Source organism: Porites lutea, chromosome 4, assembly GCF_958299795.1.
Source record: "Porites lutea chromosome 4, jaPorLute2.1, whole genome shotgun sequence".
NCBI classification, from domain to species: Eukaryota; Metazoa; Cnidaria; class Anthozoa; order Scleractinia; family Poritidae; genus Porites; species Porites lutea.
The window spans coordinates 32,730,751-32,750,603 of NC_133204.1; the positions used below are offsets into that span (position 1 = coordinate 32,730,751).

Consider the following 19,853-nt stretch of genomic DNA (forward strand, 5'->3'; position numbering starts at 1 on the left):
ACTAAACACTGATTCCCCAAGTGGGTTTTTTACTTATCTTTCCTAGAACCAAGAGAGTAGCTCATTCTCTCTTGCTAAAACCCAACAACATTACGGTGAAAAATACAGCAACAGCTAAATAACCTGAAGATTATTCATGAGATGATGACAACTAACTATCCCATAGCTGTAAAAAAAGCATTCAGCCGATAGTAAATAAAAAAACAACAATGAAAACAATAGAACTTTACTGTTTTGAAAGACTGTTAACAGTAAAATATCTGATAGCTTGCTCAACCGAGCAGCTGCTGGTGTTTAATAACTCAGCAATCTTACTCGGAGCCCCTGGAAAAACCCTTGACAAGACACTCCCCAACCCTAGGAAATTGCCTCCTTTTGGACCCCCCCCCCCCCCGCTTTCCTTGGAATTTTTGCTGCCTTCCATGGTGGTGGTGGTGGTGGGGGAGGGGGGGGGTATGGATATTTTCTGGAACTACAGAATATAAATTTCATTAACAAATTAATGCATTGTTTCTTTGCCTCCATATAATTATGGAAAATGGTTTCCTTGGGAGTTAACAGATGGACACACCCTAAAGGTGGGGGGGGGGGACTCTATGTTTGGCTCACTCGGTATGTGCCGCTCTGCATGGTATAGGTTTAAGAGATCTTCAATCTTGAAAAAAGTATTTCATTTCATTATTTAGGATCTTAAACAGGGTTGCAATTTTAATGCAACGTGGTCAAAGTCAAAGGGTTTCAGCAGCACAGCCCCAACCAAATGTCCATCTCCTACGTATCCATCCCCACGGACAAGTTTCTTCCCTTATACATAATGATAACTTGGCAAAGTTCAAAACTGTCCAAGTAGATGACAAGCTATATAAATTTCAAACAAGGTTCACAGTTATTCCATTTTGCACTTTTAACAGTAATGTAGTTATTATTTTTTATTTTTAATTACTAGTAATTTAATCATTGATTATGGATCAATGTTCGTCTTGTTCTACAAGCATGAAATCTGAACGAAAACGAAACTAAAGGAAATGAAGCATATCCAAAGGAGTCCTGTTTCCTGCAGCTGAGATGCCCCTGATAAAATTAATAGGGGTGGCTAATAATTTTGGCAGTCACCCTTGATAGCTCAAAAGTTTCTAGCCTGTTCCATGCATTTAGATTGTGTTGACAGGACAAAAAAAAGAGCAAAAAAAAGAGAACAACAACAAGGGGGTGGGGTAGGGGTAACTTTTTCTCGCTATCTTCCTTCGCCCCACACTCCACTATCCGTGGACTCCTGGAACAGGCTAGAAAATGTCTGCCTTTGCACCACAGGAACAGCAGATTAAGATGTGTTCTGACGAACGTGATAAATGACTCTAGGCAACAAAAACAAGCATATCTATTGTGCTCATACCACTCTGACTTACACTCTGAAGTCTAAGACTCTAACTCCACTGGCTAAAGCAACAAACAGCGATGTTCTGTTAAATGCCAGCGAGTATACAGGACTAAGGGAGTTCATCCCAGCATAGTACATCTGCAAGAAAACCATAATTTATATAAATTATAACTTTTAATAATCACTGATCATTGTTGTATTTTGCATATTATAACCCACAGAATGTTCTCCAAAAATAAATGTTTCTTACCTGAACATTTTTCCAAAATCTCTTATCCCATATGCGGACCTTAATGAAGTAACAAAAGAATAATATAACAAAAGAATGACCATTGGGTTGTAATAGCCCTTGCTGCCCGGAAAATCATACTTTAGTTCTTATATCAGTCATGAAATAGATGCATTAGATCCACAGAGCTGTTGATTTTCTTCCTTCTTTTCTCTTACATTTGGCTTGCAACGCTGTTTTCACATTGCATTTTTCTTTAACTGAGATTCCTCTGTTATAGTAATAATTTATTCATAAAATTTGAGATTACACTTATATAAAAATCGCCCAAATTTTAGTCGATTTCTTTGCTGCTTGAGCAAAATGTTTTAATTTTCTGAAAATAATTATCATGAATCTAGCCAGATGTCTACTCATGTCAATCATGGTTATTTCTTTTCAAGGAAAAGCTGCAAGTCTCCAAGTCAAATTAAATTTTGTGTATGTTACAGTATGTTGCCCAGTATCCGGACACTTAAGTTTAACATTGCAATAACTTTCCTTTGTTAGTCGCAAGAGCTCTGAAATTTGGCCCAGAGAACATCTACTTAGTCCTTAATATGACGAAAGACAGTTTAACTTTTTTGCCTTTGTTTTCATGGCGAAATTAATATTTTTGCAGAGCTCCTATGTTGCCCAGTATCCGGACAGCTGGCCCAGTATTTGGACACAACAATAACAACGTAATTGTACATAAATTTCGACAGGCAAGCGACTTATAAGCTTCTCTTGCACTTGCAAAGTAGTCTGGCAATCGATTCCAAAAATATAACCTAGCATCGTGAAATAAAACATAACAAATGACTGGGGTATGATGGGGAACACGAGCCGGGTTGTTAAATGGCATAATTCTTACTTCCTTGTCTAGGAACTTTTTCACTGATTTAAATATAACCTAGCATCGTGAAATAAAACATAACAAATGACTCGGGTATGGTGGGGAACGCGAGCCAGGTTGTTAAATGGCATAATTCTTACTTCCTTGTCTAGAAACTTTTTCACTGATTTAAGGAAGACATCCGTGGACATGTCGAAGCCGCGGTTTGCTAGCTCAATTAGCCAATCTGCAAACGACTTTTTTCTTCATTTTTTATTTTAAAAAAAAGCTTGGCGAAGGGACCGCAATGCGACGGTCAAAGGTCACTTTCCTATTTAGTTCTGACCTGCAGTGTTGATTTCTTCATGCTCAGTCCCTACAGACCCTACAATAAGCCTGCTTTTCTAGCACTAATTCCTCCTTCTTTCACATCTCTCAATCCCTTTGTGACATTTTCAGACCATTGCAACCCCATTCTAGCAGTCACAGTGGGGAAAGTATGAGAATTCCAGGTTCAACTCTGACGCTTTCGGTTATATATAGAAAATTAAAGAAACAAGCGGCGCACACGAAATCAAGTCGCCTCCGAATGAGTGAAGAAAATTTCCGTATGGAGTTGAGCAGAATTACATTTTACGACTATATCATATATCCTAAGCTTTAATTATAGTTATAGATATGAAATAAAATAACAAGAATCACTTCGTGAATTTTACCGGGGCCACTTTTGTCAATCACTTGCACCGCCAACATCTATTGATTGTAAACCAAGTTCACCTAATCTTGACAGCATCAAATTCTCAGAGGAAATAGGAGAGATCAACCGCCTTGTTAAGCTGTGATTTTGCATAAAAGGTCTAATAAATTATTACTTCATGATGATCAGTGTTGTATTGAGTAGGTCCTGGATTCTTCTCAACATCTTTACTTAGTTTGAAATTCACATAATTGGTCATATGACTCACACAATTGCAAGAAAACAATGATAAATATTGACGTGCTTTACATTTTAGTTTCATTATCCTGTGATACTGCCTGCTAGTATAGAAAGACAACAAATAAGCTTTCTTGGGTAAAGCCATTTTATTGAAGTTAATTATCTTTGGATCCCATTTGTTATTACATTTATATCGTGCATGATAAAGTTTTCTCACCTTATTAACATAGCGATGGAGCTTTGAAGACTTAGTATGTGAATCGTTGAAATCTTTTTGAAGACAAATTTCTTCAACATGCTATTCTTGTTATTGAGACCTCTTAGAAATAGCACTGGAATTCTGCTCGGTTCACGAGCACGTCTAGATCGCCCTCTAGCACGTTTTTTAAGATGATATAAAGTTAGCTTTGATAAGTGTTCGCATTGATTCTCGATAAATTTCATGATGGAAGGTTCACTCAATGTAGATAACTTTGATAAGTCGCTTATTTTCTCGATAAGTTTCACGATGGAAGGTTCACTCTTAAGCAATCACGCGTAAATTGGTCTTTCCAAGTATTCACTCTCAAGTTTTTGCTCATAAACTAGTACATCCTAAAGGCTGGGAAACGTGTCGTCCAAAAAGCTATAATCTTTCTCTTGACTCCTCGACTCGTGCGGCGGATAAGATTTCAATGAAAGTAACGAGCCAGCGACACATCTCAGTCAGCGATATATCCCTAACAATGTAACTTTGAAAACACAGAAACGCGTTACATTTTATGACCGGTGCCAGCCTTCGGCTAGGCCCCGGTAATAATGTATGCAGCTAATTCATCGATTCTGTACAGCAAAGAAAAAACTGTCCGGATACTGTGCACCTGACATCAATACTTAGTGAATGTTTCTGGGCTCTGTTATTCCAAACAAATCGAATTTCAAGAAGAATTAATAAACTTTCTGAGAACCTGACTTCTTTTAGCATCTTCAAGTTAAATATAAAACCATTTCTTTGAAAATATTATATATTACCTACCCTTTACTGAGCAGCGCTAATTTTACTGCGCAGTAAACAGCATAAATATTAGCCATGAAATGTTCATTCACCTGAACAGAACAGCGTCCTCTGTGACTGTTTCGCAAGCTTTCAACTCGCCAAAACTTTCATCTTAAAGCCGAAATGTTCAGCTTTCATTCGAAATACTTTGTTTACCGATAACTGAAAAGAGCGCCGCAAAAATTGAGTTCTTGTTTTAAGTGTCCGGATACTGGTACCGTCCGGATACTGGGCAACATACTGTACAGGTCCAAATTATTTTCCGAAGGTTAAAATTTTTTAACTTAGGTTGATTCTCTATTTTCTGTGTCTCCTATCCCCAAATATTCATGAATTAGGGTTAAGAGACAAAGGACAATGAGAATCAACCTAAGCTTAACAATTTTCATAATAAACTTGAATTTAACTTTAACCTGTAACAGATGTCCTTTGACAGCTGTAATGCACTGTATCAAAGGAAGTCACTAAAATCCCTGAGCTATATACCTATGCTTATCCCCAAGGAAAGACACACATTAAAAACACAACATCCTGGCATCATGGAAGAGGCTTTCCTAGTCCCTGTACAGCATTTTCCCAGTCCCTCTCTGACAAGTCACTTCGGTGATGTATCCGAGGTGAACAGGTGGGAAATGCCCTCACATCTTCACTTGTTTCACATGACCCGAAACACTTTGGCACAATCGATAATGAGGCTTATGGGGACTAGGCAAGAAAGAGATAAATTTAAAACTATAATCTTATTCTTTTTGCAAACTTCAGACCTTATTTCAAATAAATTATAATACATAACAAAAACTTTAACAAAAAGGGTAACAGCTATAATATTATGACTCACCACTCCATATCTGTTGGTTCCACTGATTACCATCCACTTGTTATCAGAATCAATGCAGTACACAACTGAATCATGAGGGTCTTCCCACTTTAAAACACAGGATGAGAGGCTGAAAAGAGTTCATTGCATGATCAAACATTTAATTAAAATGAACTGATTGGGAAAGTGCACATTTTCTAAATATACAGGGGCCAAATGTTGGGGCCCATTTCTTAAAAGGCTTGCCAATTACCAAGCCCACACTTTTATCCTTGAGATTTTTACTTAAATATTTGGCTTTGGTACTGAGTTAATATTATTACCATTTCCACGACTTTTGAGAAATGGGCCCCAGATCACAAGGCAATGTTTAAGAGAGTCTTCACTTGCCATCGAAACACCAACCAATGACTCCCTAATATCTCATTAGATTTATAATCAATATAATTATTATAAGAAATAAGCTAGTTTGAAGAAGAACATGTTTCACCTATAATTATTAAGCCGTATGTCCCAGAGCCTGACATTAGTATCATAGCCACAAGACAACAGAGTGTGAGGTGATTCCCACTTCATTCCCCGAACACCAGCTCCTAGTTTAATAGCACCAGAGACCAGGCTTGTGATCAGTTTTCCACTGCAAGTAAGAGAAAAATGTTAGTAAAGTGATTCTCTCTTAAAAGACACCTCTATATAAAAGACAGACGTCTCAGTAAAACGGACATAAATAGTTGGTCCCTGCCTTTTTTTACTGCCTCCATTTGACTCGCTTTAAGACTGACATCTCTCTGCGATGGACACTTAATGCTGGTCCCATATATAAGTATCCATCTTACAGAGAGTTGACTGTAGTTCTCTAAGAGAATTTTCCAAAAGTATCAAATGCAACTCTTATCTGTACAAAAGTTACCCTTATATACATGTTAGAACAAAATGGAGAGACTTCATTATATTATTCTCAATTTTGTATGTATGCCTACATGTATGTATGATGTTATCAAATTTGATCAATTAAAATAATGTGACAAATATTGATCATCTAAAGACACATCAGCCCTACCTCTCAATATCCCAAAGTTGCAATGCCGATACTCCTTTGATATGACCACCACCGCCACTTGCAACACACCTAATACCATGAAAATAAAATACACACTATACACTGTATATAGCAACTACAGGCATACATATAAATTAATATTTGATTATGCTAATGTTTCCCTTGAGATCCCACAATACCTTTGTTACTCTCTACAAGGCCTGGCATTTTTAACTCTTAGGTTATTTCGGGCAGCCAGCGCCCCTATCATTGTTTGTACTATTGTTATACATTTTTATTTCTTGTATATTATGGGGTGAAATAAAGTGTTGTTGTTGTTGTTTTTGTTGTTGAAAGTGTACCTGCACCTACAGTTGAAAAATGCACTCAACTTTTCACTACAGGAGACCAACTCCTTGTTACGTCTGATCAAGAATATACATTACAGTCGTGGAACCTCTCCTATGGGACACCTCTGTCCAAGGGACAACTCCATGCAGGGGACACTTCCCTCGGTCCCAAGGGTGTCACCTGAATGGAGGTTCTACTGTACATGTACTTTTCATTACGGCCATGAATTATATGGTGAGGAAATGCGAGTTACAATAATTAATATATAAACAGGGCTGTCAATAAGGGCCAGTAGCCAGCCAATTAAAACAGCTGGCTTGTTAGCCATCCTTAGCCAGCTATTTCCATCTCTTTCTATCATACTGCAAACAAAACATAAGCACCATCGAATAAAATATTGCAAAGCAACCGTTTCCCAGTTTTGAATGACATTGGATGCATACCTTATTATAGGAAATTAACGCTCCATGAAATTAAGGTATTGGAAATTAACGCGACTTAAATTAATGCAAATTCAATGGAAAACAACTTTCGAATACAAGAAAATTAACGCGAAAGAGAAGGGAGAATTTCATAATAAAGGAAATTAACGCGATTCTCATATTCTGTCGAGAAAGACTACGTTGACGATTCGAAATCTATCTTGCCCGAAATCAAAGGAGAAGATATTGACCTCACTTCTGACAGCGACAACGATGAACATGAACTTGAAATATTGTAAACCTTCTCCTTAGCTTTTGTGAAAGATGAAAAATAAAGGGTAAATGGAAAGAAAGAAAGCTTGTACGTAATGTTTTTTAGGTGTCAAGAATGTCTGGACAGGTTCAAAATTGGGGTTAAAATACTGGAAATTAAGAGCGCAGAAATTAACGCTGCACTTAATTAACGTCGCGGAAATTAACGCTCAACGAAATTAAGGCGACTTAAATTAACAGGAATTTTAACGATTCGCGTTAATTTCATGGAGCGTTAATTTCCTATAATAAGGTATTTAAACAGGTTTAGATCTATGAAACATTTGAACCGTGCAATCTCTCTCATGGAACGCCTGGGACATTTTGATGGCATCGTTCCCAGTCTTGCCTGACTATTCTGACTAAACAACATGGCTTCCACGGTGGAAAATACCACTTGAAAATCTCTGGAAATGCCATTTCCAAGACTCTAAATTTCAAAATGTTACTACAATCAGGGACAAAAGTAGTTGACACACTTGTTTAAAACGGGTGCTTTAACAAACATTTAATTCATTTATTATTTCATTCCTTTTAAAAGCCGTAAATCCCCCGACCCCCCGAATCAATGTTGTCTGACGTAAAAAAAAAGACTTTCAAAGGGTCCAAAATTCAACATTGATTTTGGGGGGAAGGGGTTGGGGTAGACAGGGGAAGGGGATAAGTATATCCACTATGCAAAAAGGGGCCATTTTACGGAAGTGTGTCAACACTTTTGTCCCTCATTGTAGGTACCATGGCCCTCAGTACCTTTGGTGCAAGTTCCAAAGCCGCCTACTATTCATTATCAGCCTGCTACTTAAAAACTTTTTGACAGCCCTGTATATACAAATCAACAAAATTCTGAGTTATCTGAAGTATTTACTGTTAGCTGCAATCTTGGATATTGTGCTTTGTTTGCACATCCATGGACTAGTGTAACATAGGAAATGAGCCTAGTAGCTGCCAATGCTAATTTGGTACCCACAGCAAGCCCACTGAACTGTAGAGGGAGTGGGGGAGGGGAGGGGAAGGTGAGAAAGCATGGATACTGGTACACTTTAGAAAAACCATAATCATCAATGAGTAAAGTAGACTGTACCTGATGCTGGGGTTGAGACACACTGACCAAATGTTATCCTCAACATGAATAGTGTGAACACAAGACTTCCTATCTTGGGACCACACCTAAAGATTTAAGCACACTCAAACATTATTCTAAAGAAAACAGAAAGAAATTATGTATCATAAAAAGCATTACACGTGGTAGACAAATGCTCGGTAATGGGACATAACTTTAAGCAGCCATGGAAGCGGGGGAATTTTATGAACCTTGAGTCATCAGGTGAATTATTTTTAAAATTTTGTTTCAACTGAAACACAGTTTTGGGGGTTAGTTGCACCATAACCCGTTCGCCCCTGAACCGCCTGTAACTGCCTGCACGGATCTAGGTCCCTTCTACCGCTTATGATATCATCAGTTTTAAGGGCCAAGGAAAGCTTCATCCACTAACTTGTACAGGGTGAAGAGATCTTTCAAAACATTTCAGAATGAGCACAATTCAGTCGAGGTGACCAGAGAAAAAGGCAAAAAACCATGTACCACTGGGACTTGTATGGTGGCCTAGGACTGTCATTGCAAAAAATCCCTTGCCTTGACAATTTTTGTGTACATCTACCATTTATTTCCTTTTTTCTTTCTCTTCTATTTTCCCTTTACTTTTCGTTTTATTTTATTTTTTCTGCCTTTTTGTTTTAAAATATAGCTAATATTTTCCTCAAAATAGGCCACCATAGACTTAAAAATTTCCAGGAAAATTTTGTTTCACTACCCACCTACCTTTCCTTTCAACTAATTCTAAAATCTAAAAAGCTTTATAAATCCCCCAAAAACTTTTTTGCACCAAAAACCTACTAAATGCCCAGCAAGAGAAAATTTATATATAAGACAAAAAGAGTGAAAGAAGAGGGGAGGAAAGAAAATGAAAAGAAAAAGTCAAGACTGCTGTGTCACTATAAACCCAAATACTATCTCAAAATTTTTCTTTCTGTGCATGCCCTTGCTTTGCAAGCTGATATTTTGCATGTGGATCAGAAGGCGCAAAATATAGAACAACAAAACAACAACAACAACAACAAACTTTATTGAAAATTGGAGAATAACTAATTACATTACTTTCCCACCCGCAAATAGCTTATAAACTAATCGAGGCGGGGTGAGCTGAGCTATTACAAAACAAGATTTATATATAGATGGACTAAATAACAGTGAAGACACTACTATACAGTAAATAGAATTTAAACTAACATAAAACAAGGCAAGTACATAACGATTACGAAGAGAGGCTAACCTAAAGTATTAAATAACTTAATAAGATGGGAGACTTCGACATAATCATCTTCTGACCGCAAGAAATTTAGTAATAAATTATTCCTTTATTTTTTTACGAAAGGACGAACATTTAAGTATTTTAATCGAATAAGGAATTTGGGCACCAATTCTCGTGAAAAAGGCATACATTTTATCGGTTCTAGAGAACTTAACATAAAACGAGTCGCTAGAGACAGATCTTGTTCTGTAATTAAGAATCTGACTTGTTTTAATGAACTGATTGAGTATACTAACTGGTGCTGTCTGTCTGTTGATATCATACAACAAATAGCTACAATCTCTGAAAAATAGGCTAGGCAGGCGAAGGCAATTTGATTTGAGAAAGAAGGGTACGGCGTGTTCCTTAGACTTACTGAAGTAAATGAGATGTAAGGCCCGTTTTTGTAGAGTTACGATCTTTCTTTGAAATGTCAGGGCACAGCTTCCCCAACCACAAGTACCATAAGTCAGGTAAGGGACAATTAATGAGTTGTAAACTGAAAGTAAAACATGACACGGGACATAACGTCAAATCTTAGTTATAATTCCTAACAACTTGCTGATTTTGTGACAGATAGATTCGATGTGATATTTCCATGAAAGATTTGAATCAATCATTAAGCCAAGATATTTTACATAATCTTTCATTTCAAGGTTTGCGTAGGTGTTAGTCACGGAGTCAAGAATTCTAATCCTAGGTATGAAGGGCCTATTGTTTTGCCGGGGATGAAAGATTACAAAATTTGATTTTTTTATGTTCAAAGACAGTTTGTTGGCCTTTAGCCATTCGTTGACATTGCCAAGCTTGCGATTAACAAGTGTTTTGAGTTCCTTTAGGTTGTTATTTGCAAGTATTATACTAGTATCGTCAGCAAATAGATAAAAGGCAAATAACGAAGAGGACTTGTAAATATCATTGATGTACAGTAGGAATAAGAGTGGTCAGAGGACTGAGCCTTGTGGCACGCCGCACAAGGTCGTCTCAGCCTCAGACACAACATTATTAACTTCCGTAGTTTGCTTTCGATCAGTCAGGTATGATCTGAATCAGGAGTTGATTACACCTCTAATACCATAATTTTCAAGTTTAGCTAACAAAATCTCATGGTTAACAGTATCAAAAGCCTTCTTGAGATCAATGAAAACACCGCACGAAAAATTTTCCGTTGTCCATATTTTGGAGAATTGTGTTAACAATATCAAGTATAGCATGCTGAGTACTGTGCTTACTGCGAAAACTGTATTGCTGAGATCATATCATAGAGAATGTTGCAATCTTTGACAAACTTGGTAACTCCGGAGTACATAAGTTTTTCAAAAATCCTGTTTTATATAAATCAATAGGAGTTGCAAACAACTTTGTGGTAAGTTTTAGCTCTTTATAGCAAGACAATGACTAGAAAACTGCCTCTACTAGCTTCAAAATGTGTTTTTTAGCAAAATTCCCAGGGGCAAATGGGTTAAATTGTGTTCTAAATTATTAACTTTGAATTCATACTTTTTGCACTTATAGGTATTTTGGAAATATTTTTAGTTTTTTTTTTTTAAGTGACTCTTAATGGGATTAAAAGGAATTTTAAAACATCACCTTGACAGTTTTATCCCTCGATCCTGTCACAATCACATCATCAAAACAGTCTACACTGTGTACATCACCAGTATGACCATAAAAGAGACCATCGCATTCAGCTGTCTGTAGGCTCCATGTGCGAACTGAATTATCCACACTACAAGTCACCAACTGATCACCAGCGATAACAAATTTGCTGACATCACCATGGTGACCCCTGAAGGTCTTGGTGGGTTCCCATGAGGACTGCTTGTTGTTACGTCTTCTGTTCTGATACACGATGACATCAGAAGCTTGTGCGACAAATAGTTGTTTGGATCTTCCAAGCTGAATCCATGGCATAAGGCTGCAGAGTCAAACATGCAGAGAGTTGATAAAGGTTGTTACAGCTGATGTGATGATACAAACATTCAAACAAGAATAAACTGGCATTTGTCAAAACAGGGTGTCTAATGACCCAGGGCCAAGGGTTTCAATAAGCACTGATGGCTGACGAAACGTGTCGGCTACTTTGCTTATAGAGGTCGGCTACTTTTTCCTAGCAGGAAGAACTTAGGAACTAGTTTAAATAACTTTGTCCACAAAAAATATAATTATCGTAAAATCTGAATGAAAATGTAATTATGATGTGTTTTCATAAAGGCCGACTGGTTTTATGTTATGTTTTAGTCATGTAAACGCTATCTTTCAGTCAATTTTCACAGGTTTCTTTGTTGGTTTACGCAGAATTTGTTAATGTGCAAAAGTACGTAATTTAGTTTTCATTGTTTGTTCATTGCTTGTAGGAATTGATTGTGACTGATCGATCAGAGGTTTAACGAGAGTGACACTGATTTTCTTGAATGAAAAACATGCTCTTTTAATGTCCTCAATTTAGTCCCCGGAACACTGAAAATTGCATTTTAGGGCTTAGAACTTTCAAAATTTTCTGGGGAAGCATGTCAACCCCCTGTTTCAGAGGCAAATGTTTAGCATTAACCAGATTACTGATAGACAGTTTAGAGATATGATAACATTGAAGTTTACAATATACTTGATGCAACTAGAAGTTCACAGTTCCAATGTTAATCTTAAATTGCACACAGTTACAGCAGCTTCACTTCCTTGATTAACACATACACACACAGCAGCATGGATAAAAAGGAAAAAAAGATTGAGATGGCACAGTCAACTCTCTCTTAATGGACACCTCTATAAGATGGACAAGTCTGTAAATCAGACACCTAGAATGGTCCAAGCCTTTCTTTACTACTTTTATTTAACTCTCTCCAAGACAGACAGAAGTGCCGGTCCTAATTAAAGATCTCCGTCTTTGAGAGAGTTGACTGTACATACACACTAACATGAACATTTTTCTATGCAGTTTAACTCCAATAAATATTATAAATATAACATCACCACGTAATTGACCAATCAGATCAATAACCAGAGTATAATACCATCAACTGACGTGATACAACTCACTTTGACTCTGAAGATGACTACCGCACAGGTTGTCGAAACGTCAGTCACTGTCAACAACAACAGTCCTATTCAGGACCACGTTCACCTGGACGATCAAACTCAACCTACTTTTGAAATGACTCCTGGGTTCAAACCTTTCACATAAACATTAGTGTTATAAATAATGATTAATATTACTCAACTGACTTGCACTTAAACTTCAGAATGTTCCTGTCTCTACAGTATCCATGTGTCCAATTCCATGAAACTCTAAAGATCTCCTTCCAGTTCCAGCCATGTCTAATGAGCATAATAACAAGTGTCCTATAAGTAAAGGGTCTGGCATCCTCAGAATCAAATTTACCAAAAATGCAACTTGTGAAGGGGGCATTAGAGGGGTAGAAAAAACACAAAAATGAACAGAAAAATGTAAAAATATTGCAAAGGAAAATGTCAGGTAAAATGTCTTGGATTTCAATGCATATGTGAGGTACCCATCCAGCAAGACTTTACTTGGGCATGGTGGAGTTTACAGCAAAAAACTGGGTTGTGACCAGCCAAAAAAGTTGTATGGTACCGCAAGAGTTTGTAAAAATACTGGATTATTTTAAACACTATAGGTGCCTATGACCCTGTGGAAACTCCAGTATTCTTTTACAAAAATTGTATCAGTACATGTACCATACAACTTTTTTGAGTGGTCCCGACCCTGCATTTCTGTAGCATAAATACAACGTTAAATGTGGATCAGGGACTCATAATCTTGGGCCTGAGACTCATAGTTCGGTACCTCTGTGAGTCCCAGGATGCACAACAGCTACTCTCTGAATGGATCACTGGATTATAATAAGAAATTGTGTAAAATCAAGAAATTTGATCTTCATGGTCATAAATGCAAGTTTCTTGAACAAGTGGCTTGTGGAAGCTGGATCAGAAGAAACTAACCTTTGATTATCATATTTTTACTCCATTTTATATGATTGCTGATGAATACACATTTTTTAAAATCAAGCTTAGTTCTTTGTTATCTTTTAGGGCTTAATAAATTGTTTACTTTTTTACAATTAAGCATACAGTGATCCTTGCAAACACGACAGATCCACTTACGTTCGGTCCGAGGGACGTACGTTCACACACCGCAAAGCAATTTTTCTCCACAGATAATCATCCTTGGAGAGACGATAAAGGTTTTTGCTCACGCGAGATAAGACTGACAGACTTTTGGTGTCACAGAAACTTAAAATGGCCAGCAAAACGTCATCAGGAAGACTGTTCAGATTTGTGGCACATTCCGTCTCGCTCTGGGATGAAGGCATGGGATAATATCAACACAAGACAAAAGAAGAACAACCCTTGCTCCACCAGCAACTTCGTCAAAATTCTCATACTAAAGAAAGAGGATATTTTTCGAAAGGTTTTGAGAGGCAGGAGAAGAAAGAAAGCCAAACACAGCATTAGCATCCAGATCATTCGTACATTCTTCCCAAGATACAGTTCGGTCTTGGCGACACCTTGGCCAGGGATGAGACGGAGGGGGATGGCAAGGGGGGTGCGAATGGAAGGTTGCCCGGTTACGCGATGCATGATCAGGGGAAGTTGAACTACTCGTACCCCAATATTGGTAAGGCTTTCTTTGCAAATGCTCTTGAGGATATATAGTCCCACAGATAGCCTGCAAAACATCCGTTTCTCCTCGCTCTTCGCCGATAGGGACGTTTCGCGCGGAGTAACGTCTGCCACTCAGCGATAGAAATTCCATGCTGATGACGTAAACTCTGTCCTGAATCCGGTCAGAAGCGCTGATTGGTCGACGGAGTAGTTACGTTGTTTTAGCTGTTGTTTACGAATTCTCCTCGCGAAACGTCCCCGGCGGCGAAGAGCGAGGAGAAACGGATGTTTTCGCAGGCTATCCCACAGACATCCTCGGAGACCCAGTGGCAGTTAGTCGGGTCGATAAAATGTTCGTGGTGAAAGTTTACTGTAAGATCGAGACGAGCCCCTGGGCACTTACTCTTACCGAACCAGTTCCAGAAGCGTTTGAATTGCCTGCTTCTGATTGGCCAGAAAAATTTTTTTCTGGCCAATCAGCGAAGAGAAGCTGCCGGGTGACTCTCGTGTTTTCTTACACGACGTAGTTTTCCTCATCGATCGCCATAGTTGCGTAGCGCGTTCAACGGGGAAAGTTTCTCGACGAAAGTTTCAGAACAAAATGTTAACAACCCGCAAAATTGCAACCTGTAGCACGGCTACAAGAAACAAACACTCTCCGATGAATTTTTAGGGCGGATCTTTCCAAGGTATCGTAAATTTTTATTGCTGATACGATACGCGATGCATGACTTTCACTTTCCACACCTTAATTTGTTCACATTGTCTAGTATACAACACCAAGCTTACATTTTAGATGTCCATGTTCGTTGCACGACTTCTGAAACTTTCTACAGCGTGAAAATTTCCGTTGCACGGGCCACCCAACTACGTCGATTGATCGTGGGAAATGCCGGCTAATTGCAGTGCCTCCTTCTTGCTTTCGCTCCAAACTCCTTTCGAAACTTTTAAGCTTAAAAGCTTACAGCAGTTGACCGTACGAATTCTGCCGAAGTTCATAGTAGTGTTAACTTTAGATTTGAGGGAGACCTCCAGCAAGCGCTTGAAGAATTAGAAGGCTTGTCTCTGTTTCCTGTGGTACAGTGGTACAGTTCAAAGCGAAGCAAAGATTTATTATTGAGAAGATTGTGGAAAGAAGAGATGTTTTTGGGCAATTGATAGAAGAGTCTAACCTTCCAAATGTTGCCTATAAGCTAGGGGGTTTAAAAATCGTTAGATGCTAAAGGTTATGAATTCCCTAGTAATCCACTGGTCATAGTGATTTCACCTCTCATGTCAATTGTTGTGGACCAGGTTAAGTACTCGAGGTCACTACGAATTCAGGCCGCTTTCTTAGGGGAAAGCAAAACAAAAGATCAGAAATATTGAATGGATAGGGAGCATTTTCTTTGTTGTATGGAAGCCCGGAATCATTAACTGGGGGACAAGAAATTCAGGGCAATGTTCTTTAAGGAGTTTTACCAGAAGAATCCTGTTGCAGGTACATACAGCTGTTCATTGGTACGTATGCTGATTTGTTTACTAGGAAGGTTGCTACACTGAATTCATTGTGGGGAGTTCTGAAGGGGTAAAATGGGATGTTGTTGCTCTGGAAAAATGGGATTTAAGTCACTGGCAGGGGGATTCTATCACTGAGAATGGGAAAAAATGTAAAAAATGTGAATTGAGGGTTAAACAGTTTCAATAGGATTGATATCCCCCCTTCAGGACCCTCATTATACTTAACAATAGATCTGGCTTTTATTCAAGGATGCTCAGTAATCTTATGTCTAAAAGCTGACAGACTTTTCACAAGAATTATCATTTTTTTTTGTCACCATTTATTGACAATTGAAAGGTGATGAAGTAAGCCTTGCGACTGCTTAAATAAGATAATAGTGCAATTGAACATTTACATATTATAAATGGAAAAACACCCCATAATACAGAACTACAGATGCCATTACATTAGTTTTATTTTTAAGCTGTTGAGATTTTTTTTTTACCTTTTTATTGGAGTTCACATGTCTACTCATAATACTGCTTGAGTCATGTATATACTAGGGAGCTGTAATATTTTATTTTATTTTAATTTGTTGATTCTTTCTGCCCCAAAGGGTTTGTTTTACTAGGTGGCCAACAAGTATACTTGAGTATATTGTTTGAAAGCTGTCTAGAAAAATGGGGTGTGCATGATATTCGGGTGCACATTATACACAAGTAAATATGGTATACCTACATATAACATACAAAAACTGTTTTCCAACACTCTCTGGAAAAAAGGGAACTGTGCTGAAATTGTCTCTTACTGTTTTCGATAATTCTAAAAGTCTTTCTTCTTTTAGATTTCATTAAGCGTACAACCTGTAGAAGAGAAAAAACTCTTTCCTTTTTTGATGACAGTAATGAAAACAGCAGAATCATTCCAAGCCACTTATGTTGCGACATCGGTGCCAAAGACTGTTAGTCTGCTTAAAGAAAATCAATGATCTGTGACAGGAATTTCAAGAATCAAATCTTCACTGCTTGTATTCTAGAATTTGTATTCTCTGATTGTCTTCTACACGAAACAATAATTGATAGTTGTAAAAGTTATGTTCTGAGTAAAGTATTTTAAAGACACTGTGTGGAATTGTGACCATGCAATGAAGATTTTTACCTTTCTAGAGAGGGTGTTTAAAGATTTAAAAAGAATTATCAATGAAAAATATTATTGTCAGATGAGGAGAATTATGATAGGGAAGTTATGAAATATCAAACAAATACACCAAAGGAAAATTGTTAATATTGCAGCATTATTTTTTCAAAATAAGTCCAATCTTGTACCATCAATTCCAAGGGAGTTAAAACAATGGCACTGTGGATGTGTTTGAAGGGGTCAGTAAGGGGAAACATCAAGTCAATCATAGATAAATAGTTTGGCAAAAAACCACATATTATGTGAAATGACTTTTATACATGTATCTTATAATAAAAATTCATTTCTACTATATTAGCCATAATTCTAATCACAGTGAAGATTAACCCAGGTTCTCTTATGCGGTTTAGTAAGCCAGAGACCCAGGTCCTTGAAATCAAGAGCTGAAGTTGGATCTTTGGAAAGTGTCCCTGTTGCTTGGTCTCTTCTCCCTGGAATTTCCTTAAGAGCGTTCACTTCTTGTAAAGTTTTAGTGACTACAAAAATATCTATATAGACATCCCACCCTTCCACGATTTCTCAACTCTGTACCTACACGATTCACACACTGCGCGTTTATTGCCCTCCAAAACTTTCACACCAACCACTTTCAAACATTTTCGCAAACTTACCTATATGTTTTTTTCTTCACTTATCCGTAAAAATAAACCCACACAACCTGCAAAAATCGACCTCACTTAACAAGTCAGGATTCAGCACATAACCGGACCGAGATTTCGAACTAAACACAACGGCTGTATTTAAAATACGTACGGTAAGGGATCGAGTTTGGCGCGAAAGCAAGAAGGTGCGTGCACTGCAGCAAGCCAGCAATTCCCACGATCAATCGACGTAGTTGGGTGGCCCGTGCAACGGAAATTTTCACGCTGTAGAAGTTTCAGAAGTCGTGCAACGAACATGGACATCTAAAATGTAAGCTTGGTGTAATATACTAAACCATGTGAACAAATTAAGGTGTGGAAAGTGAAAGTCATGCATCGCGTATCGTATCAACAATAAAAATTTACGATACCTTGGAAAGATCCGCCCTAAAAATTCATCGGAGAGTGTTTATTTCTTGTAGCCGTGCTAAAGGTTGCAATTTTGCGGGTTGTTAACATTTTGTTCTGAAACTTTCGTCGAGAAACTTTCCCCGTTGAACGCGCTACGCAACTATGGCGATCGATGAGGAAAACTACGTCGTGTAAGAAAACACGAGAGTCACCCGGCAGCTTCTCTTCGCTGATTGGCCAGAAAAAAATTTTTCTGGCCAATCAGAAGCAGGCAATTCAAACGCTTCTGGAACTGGTTCGGTAAGAGTAAGTGCCCAGGGGCTCGTCTCGATCTTACAGTAAACTTTCACCACGAACATTTTATCGACCCGACTAACTGCCCCTGGGTCTCCGAGGATGTCCCACAGAGGGACGACCACAGACTCGTACCCAGTCGCTATTTAAGTGTTTTTTGGGGCGAGAGAAAATAGCTCGCTATTTTTCCTTCTTCCTTTCCCATGAGACCCCGCGCGCGCCTCAACCTAATCCCCAATCTTCTCTCACCCCAAAAAACACTTAAATAGCGACTGGGTTTGAGTCTGGGGCGACCAAAAGCTTTGAAAATAATATACCGTAAAATTCCGAAAATAAGCCCCGGGGCTTATATTTTTCAAAGGCCCTTTTTGAGGGGCATATTTTTGGAGGGGCTTATCTACGGAGGGAATTTGCGTTTCAAAATCAATTGGGCTAGTCTTATAATTGGAAGTAAATGTATCGTTTTTGCTTTGTTTTACTTTGTATTTGAGGGCAGTTTTCAAAGTACAAGCCCCCGGGGGCTTATATTTGGAGGGGCGATTTAACGGAGGGTTTTTTGCGTTACCGGTTTGGGGGGCTTATATTTAGAGGGGCTTATACATGGAGGGGCTTATTTTCGGAATTTTACGGTAGGTTATGCAAAATTTGGGGTTGGGGCGGGGGGAGGGGGGTAATATATGCATCTAACCTGGGTGGTCTGTGGTTACAGGATCCCTTGGTAGGGTTTTTTTATATCTCAGTCCATCTCGATTTTTACCTTTTTTGGTTCCATCTTGTGCTTGGGATTTAGCCAAATAAGCGAAATTTGTTACTAAAGCTAAGAAAATTTCATTTTTCAGTTACGTTTGATTATAGAAATCCTGCAAATGTCAGATAGCCGCTAGCTACGTCGCCCGAAATCGATCAGCGGAAAGCTTGTAATTGTCGATTTATGAGTCAAATTTGTTGATATAATGTTATCACTAACCTGCGAGCAAGCTCTGCGGGGCGCTCTGGCGGCAAAATAGACTGCAATACACAGAAATGAATTTGAGTGACAAGTGACTGTTAATGTTTTTACCCGAAACACCTCCGCGCCCATTGAAGAAATTTTCTGAAGTCAGAAGAGGTATACAGAATGATAGAATTTCTGAAGATTGAAGGAAAAAGGACCATGATGATGTCAGTTCAAAATCTCAATATCATAGTTTGACCCAGACCATTTTTGAAATGACCCAATTTAAAACGTCATTTGGGACACAAGACCCATTTTGACTAATTACTGGGCTGCCCCTTTCAGGGCTGCCCAGTTATAAATTCGCTTTTCGTCGTCTGTGCAGAAAAACGGTAAGCGTCAGGTTTGGAACGTCGGGGCCGTTTCGTGAACTCAAAGAGAGAATTATCGATCGATGTAGTACACGAGCAATTAATAAGCACAATTTATGAGCAAAGTATTTCACCAGTTGACGACACCATGGCTGAACACTTGATTGTAAGCTGTCGTACTTAGTGAAGCGAACAACTCAGTTGCCGATGAATGTCAGATGAATCCTGATGTTACGA

General features: G+C 38.3%; 1 protein-coding gene across 1 annotated transcript; it reads right to left on the reverse strand.

Moving 5' to 3' along the window:
• Positions 1 to 1,367: 1,367 nt before the first annotated feature.
• LOC140935434 (F-box/WD repeat-containing protein 4-like) lies at positions 1,368 to 14,244 on the reverse strand. The gene is made up of 9 exons (XM_073384984.1): positions 13,848 to 14,244; positions 12,948 to 13,040; positions 11,316 to 11,643; positions 8,459 to 8,544; positions 6,314 to 6,382; positions 5,744 to 5,890; positions 5,275 to 5,383; positions 1,629 to 1,667; positions 1,368 to 1,516 (listed from the first exon to the last, which is right to left on the reverse strand). The coding sequence occupies exons 1-9, from the start codon at positions 14,054 to 14,056 to the stop codon at positions 1,403 to 1,405; spliced, it is 1,194 nt and encodes a 397-aa protein (XP_073241085.1). The 5' UTR covers positions 14,057 to 14,244; the 3' UTR covers positions 1,368 to 1,402.
• Between the last annotated feature and the right edge of the window lie 5,609 nt (positions 14,245 to 19,853).

Bases quoted from the DNA above. Each gene is read 5' to 3' on its own strand.
- LOC140935434 (XM_073384984.1), bottom strand. From the start codon at position 14,056: ATGCCTTCATCCCAGAGCGAGACGGAATGTGCCACAAATCTGAACAGT. The intron at 11,644-12,947 runs GTCAGTTGAGTA...TTGACTCTGCAG, and splicing joins ATTCTGAAGTTTAAGTGCAA to CCTTATGCCATGGATTCAGC. The intron at 6,383-8,458 runs GTACAGTCTACT...TCATGGTATTAG, and splicing joins TGTCTCAACCCCAGCATCAG to GTGTGTTGCAAGTGGCGGTG.